General features: G+C 39.5%; 1 protein-coding gene across 3 annotated transcripts in view; it reads right to left on the bottom strand.

Moving 5' to 3' along the window:
- Positions 1–757: 757 nt before the first annotated feature.
- The window catches only part of KIAA0586 (KIAA0586 ortholog), a 123279-nt gene continuing 118036 nt past the window's right edge, over positions 758–6000 (bottom strand). For 2 of the 3 annotated variants that reach the window (XM_036257196.1, XM_036257203.1), the window contains one exon: positions 887–1041. In XM_036257196.1, the coding sequence (XP_036113089.1) occupies positions 887–1041 (155 nt within the window). Of the gene's footprint in view, positions 1042–6000 lie in introns of all 3 variants that reach the window. The other variant, XM_036257189.1, reaches the window with a different exon arrangement.

Genomic DNA, 6000 nt, shown 5'->3' with positions numbered 1-6000 from the left:
TTTTCCTGTTAACAACTGTAGTTCAAATATACAATAGCCACAGTCATCCTTGACTCCCCTCCAGCCTATCACCCAGCCGCTCAATCCCCGGAGACAAAGTTAGCAGGTTCTTGTTTATTCTTCCAAAGATATTTAATACATACAGAAACAAATATATGTATGTAAGCATATACAGGGTGGGGCAAAAGTAGGTTTACAGTTGTTCGTATGGAAAATACTATAATAAATAATAAGACAAGAATAAACTCAGTGTTTCATGTACACACACTGCAAATCTGCTTTGCCCCACCCTGTATGTGTGCACACAACACAGATTTGGGTTCCTCTTCACTCCATTTTTAAACAGTGGTAGCATAATTCAGTCTTACCTATGACTTTTTTTACTTTAATAATATATCTCAGAGATGCCATATCAACCCATAAACACTTTTAGATTCTTTTTTTTGGTACCACATAGTATTCCATTGTATAGATATATTACCACTTTAAAAATCTGTCCCTTACTGATAGGCACTAGACTGATTCCAATTACTTACTGTTATAGAAAATCTGGAATGAAACACCTCGACCAATATAGTTTCTCATCTATGTACAAATAATTGCATCTGTAATAAGTTCTTAGATGACAACAGTCCTTTCCACTGTTCCGTGGTGCCTCGGGATTCTAAGAAATAACTCACAGACACACTCACGATGGTTTACATTTCAATTCCTTTATTTAAAAATTTTACCTAACTACCCAAATTATGCTTTTCATTTTAATAAAATTTGGAAATAATTTTCCAGAATATACTCAAAGACCAAAATAGTCTGAGAGGGAGTTTTATGCCAGAGAAGAACGACCTCAGAACCAGTGGCACAGATCTCGCAGTGGCTCTCAACCCCCTCAGAAGGTGTCTGTGCCCGAGGACTCTGCGTCCCCCTGGGCGCTGCTGCCGCTCAGAGACGGAGCGCAGTCCTCCGGGTTCACTGAGGGCAGCGTCACGGACATCCTGGTGGGTGACATCTGAGAAGTGAAGAGGGGCACTGGTGCTTTACTGCCTGTGAAAAGGAGAGACTCGTTAAACAAGTGTATCCTGAGTATTTATGTGCTTCAAACTTGCCTCAATAATGAGGGGACCAGAACAGGATTGCATATGGGGTCATTTCTTCCCTCAAGGTGCTCAGAACTTGTCACGGAGATAAAATATACCCTTCGTCCTTTCTGCCTCTACCCCTAGACAGTTAGAGACAGTATTTCAAACGTATGTGTTGCCCTGGCCGGTTTGGCTCAGCGGTTGGAGCGTCGGCCTGTGGACCGGAGAGAGTCCTGGGTTCAGTTCCTGCTAGAGGCACGTGCCAAAACAACAACGACGACGACAACAAAAACGTTCATGTTATGATATGAATGTTTATATCCCCCCCTGAAGTTTGTATGTTGAAATCCTAAAGCCTGGTGTGATGGTATGAGGAGCAAGACCTTCGGTCATGGGGGTAAAGCCCGTATAAAAGACGCCCAGAGAGCTTCCTGCCCGTGCAGCTGGCTGTGAACCAGAAGGGGCGCCTTGATCTGGGCCTTCCAGCCTCCAGAACCGTGAGAAGTAAGTTTCCGTTGTTTGTAAGTTACCCAGCCTGTAATATTTCTGTAGCAGCCTGAATGGACTGTGACAGTATTACAAATGCCAAAAGTTGTGGTACAGATGCTAAGTGCTCCAGGTAACATGGAGTAGAGGGGGTAGCTTAGGATGAAGAACTCATTAACATGTTAGAAAAACCCCAGGGTTGACTATATGTGTATATCTATCTGTGAAGACCCTAATTCTTTCCTCTACTTTTAAAGCATATTGACTAAGAACATAGAGAATGGCAACCTGGTATTATTTAAGACCACATAAATCCTTACTTCAAATTTCATGAATTTATCATATACACAGAAGAATAATAAGCATCTTAAGAACAAAGCATCTTAAACAACATTAAATATATCTGAGTCAAGAGTCAGTAATTTTTCTAAACTTCCTTTATATTTTTTAAAGTAGTTTCCACAGTTAAAAAGAAAATTTGTATGGGGACCACAGTAAAAGTAAACGGTTCTGTGGATTTCAGTGCTGACCCAATCACAGCTGTGTAAGATGATCAGGATACTTGTAAAAGGCAAATTCCTTTCATATTAAGAAGTCTAACAAAGGCTATTTTAATATTACACTATTTCTATTTGTATCAGGTTTTTTGTTGTTTCATTTTGTTTTTCATAAAAGAAGAAAGGGAAATAATATTTGGCATCATTTATAGCAACACCACAAACTAAAATACCACATTATAATCCTTTAAGAAAGCAATTCTTATGTCAATTTAAATAGAATAAAGATCTTAAACAGGAAGCAAACTTTTTAAAATTTAGCTGTCAGGATATAATAAAAAATTAAGAAACAATAAGGACTGCTTTGAAAAAATATCTATAGATATAAGCGTACTTAAATATGCTTACATTTTACAAAGCCATAATGCAGAATACACAGAATAGCCAAGGGAAGTATCCCAGGTCGGAGCTTACCTCATCAGTAAAGTAAAAGTAACACAGGGTATAACTATGGCTGAGAGCAACATTAATTTTCAACCCATAAACTCAACTAAATGTTACCTTCCCCCAATTACTAAGAAAAATTCCATTTTTTGAGTTATGTATCTCTCAAAAACTACACTGATACCAGAAATTCTTATTTTTTGTTATATAATTTCACAACGTTGCTTTATATGTACCTTCATTTTCCATGTGCATTAAATTACTGGTTAAACTGTCAGTGGTGTTACAAGATATAAAACTTCTTTTCCTTTTGGATCGTGAAGATGTTTCCAAATGTCAAGGACCAGATTAAATTCAATTATTATAAAGTTATGTTATTTCCTGTGGTTACTACCTTATATTAATACAGTAATTAAAATTATGCAAAGATCTTTTCCCCATCATTTCACCTTATCCTAACAGTAATTCTGGGAGACAGACAGACAAGGCAACTGAGGCTCAGAGATGTTCAAGTTGGCTTTTTGGAAAGCACACGCTCACTAAGCAAAGTCTGTACAAGCCTACGGCGTGCGCTGAGGTGGTGCTGAGAAGGTACCCAGATGAGAAAGAAGTCGTCCTCATCTCCAAGAAGCTCAAAACCTAGCAGTGAAGATAAACATGTACAGGAATTCTTAGTTTCAGTTACATGATAGCAGCAGATGAGCTGTGATCTAAACGATGTGGAAGGCCATGAAGGAAAAGAGACCAACAAAGTAAAGTCAAGATAAAGTTAGTACGATACAGGAACTCTGAGTCCTCTGACATCAAAGTATTGACTGGATAAGACGAATGATGAGAAAGAAGGCTGTGAAGGAAGGTCAGGGCCAAATTCTGTAAACATTATGAGTCACAAAAGACTTTGAACATAGGAGTAATATGAGCAAACACATTTTAGAAAAGAGAATTCTAAGACCTGTGTGAAAAATAGGAGAAAGGAGAGGAATCTATGGAGACAGTCCATATCATAACTGATGATCCTAGGAGTGGAAATAGTTCAAGATATCTAGAGCAGTGATTCTCAACCTTCCTAATGCTGCGACCCTTTAGTACAGTTCCTCATGTTGTACGTGGGCGTATCTGCACATGGCGGACCCGCCTGGAGACGGATAGAGGAGCGGGGTCTCGGTTCCTAGGACCATCGGAAATACGTGTTTTCCGAAGGTCTTAGGCGACCCCTATGAAAGAGTTGTTCGACCCCTCTGACCTAGAGGAAGACTCCGTACTTTATCAAGAACTGAGTATGGCTCTGAAATGACAAGTTTACTTGGCTGAATAAGTGGTAATAAGAACATAAACCAGCTAGAGGCTACGGTGATACAGAGAGGTGGGGAAAGACTGGGATCAGTTACATACTGGTGAATTTAAATGCCTGCAAGATGTATGAATGGATTTTTCTAGGCAACCCTTAGTCAAAAATTATAAGGCAGTTTTAGAGAACTAGCAATCATCTATACAGATACAATAATCAGAGCAACGAAAACAGTGATCTCCTAGGGAAGAAAAATAGACTGAGAAGAGAAATGACAAAAATACAGGGAAGGACAAAGATAGTGAATAAGGAGGAAATAAAGGAAAACAAAAGGGAAGTGTCAGAGAAATAAGTATAAAAGACCCAAGAGTGAAGGGTCATACAAAGTAAGAGATGGATTTCAAAAGAGTCTAGTATAATTCATCTAACTCATAATTAGTAGAGCTAAAGCTACATGTTTTGTTCATTATATTTTGCAAATAAGTGAGATCATGTGGTATTTATCTTTCTTTGATTGGTTTATTTCACTTAGCATAATACTCTCCTGGATAAGAGATCTTTCTTTCTTATAGCTGCATAGTGTTCCATTGTGTACATGTACCACAGCTTTTTTTTTTTTATCCTCACCCGAGGACATTTTTTTGCATTTATCTTCAGATAGAGTGGGAGGGAGAGAGGAAGAAAGAGAGAGAGAGAGGGAAACACCGATGTGAGAGAGACATATCGACTGGCTGCCACCCACATGACCCCAACCAGGGCCGGGGACAAACTGCAACCAAGGTACATGCCCTTAGTGGGAACTGAACCCGGGACTCTCCAGTCTGTGGGCCAGCGCTCTAACCACTGAGAAAAAGTGGCCAGGGCCCACAGCTTTTTTATTCACTCATCTATTGATGGACACTTGGTCTGCTTCCAGATCTTAGTAATTGTAAATAGTGCTGCTATGAGCATAGGGGTACATATATTCTTTCCTGATTAGTGTGCAAGGCTTCTTAGGATATATTCTTAGGAGTAGAATCACTGGGTCAAATGGCAGATCAATTTTTAATTTTTTGAGGAAACACCATAGTGTTTTCCATAGCGGCTGCACCAGTCTGCATTCCCACCAGCAGTGTATTAGAGTCCCCTTTTCTCCACACCCTCGCCAACACTTGTTGTTTGATGATTTGTTGATGGCGGCCATTCTGACAAGTGTGAGGTGATACCTCATTGTTGTTTTAATTTGCATCTCTCTGATGGTTAGTGACACTGAGCATTTTTTCATATGTCTCTTGGCCATTTGTATGTCCTGTTTGGAGAGGTGTCTATTTAGTTCCTCTGCCCATTTTTTAATTGGATTCATCATCTTCCTTTTGTTGAGTTATATGAGTACTCTATATACTTTGGAAATTAACCCCTTATCTGATGTATTGTTGGCAATGATGCTCTCACATATAGTAGATTCCCTTTCTATTTTGATGGCTGTTTCTTTCGCTGTGCAGAAGCTTTTTAGCTTGGTGTAGTCCCATGTATTAATTTTTCCCTTTGTTTCCCTTGCCTTAGACATTGTATCAGTGAAAATTCTACTGCATGTGATGTTGAAATTTTGTTGCCTACATTTTCTTCTAGGATTTTTATGGATTCACCAGTCACATTTAAGTCTTTTATCTATTGTTGAGGGAAATTCCATTTAAGTGGTGGTATGTAATGGTAGAGGCAACTAAGGACAGGAGCAGTGATGAAGTCTCAAGCACTTGCCCCTAGGTCAGGGGCAAGTCTAGGGTCCAAATGTCACTTGGGAATGGTCCCATCCAGACTGTCTGTGTGAAGTGGGGGGTTGAGAGGACGATGGGGGAGAACATGGATTCCGGAATAGGATAGAGCTGGGCAGCTGGACTCATCATTCACTCAGCAAATATCAACTGAGCACCTGCTATGTGCCAGGCACTGTTCTAGACTCTGGAAATTCCAGCAGTGAAGAAAACAAAAGCTCCAATCTCAGTGACATCATATACCAGTTGGGTGTAGGAGCAAATGATAAACAAGTAAGGAAATAAACATAAAATATGTCAAGAGGTAATAAATAAGGTAAAGAAAAACAGGTAAGGGGTAAAAGGGATAGAGAGAGTCTTTGGAAAGTTACAAAACTTCTCTAAACCCTAGTTTCCCCATCTATGAAATAAAGAAAAAGCACCCACGTTGGAGAGTTTTGTGAGCGTTAACTGGGGCA

This window comes from Molossus molossus, unplaced genomic scaffold (assembly GCF_014108415.1).
Source record: "Molossus molossus isolate mMolMol1 unplaced genomic scaffold, mMolMol1.p scaffold_m16_p_1, whole genome shotgun sequence".
Classification (NCBI taxonomy): Eukaryota; Metazoa; Chordata; class Mammalia; order Chiroptera; family Molossidae; genus Molossus; species Molossus molossus.
The sequence above is the reverse complement of the archived record's forward strand: the minus strand, read 5'-3'. Positions and strand labels throughout refer to the sequence as shown.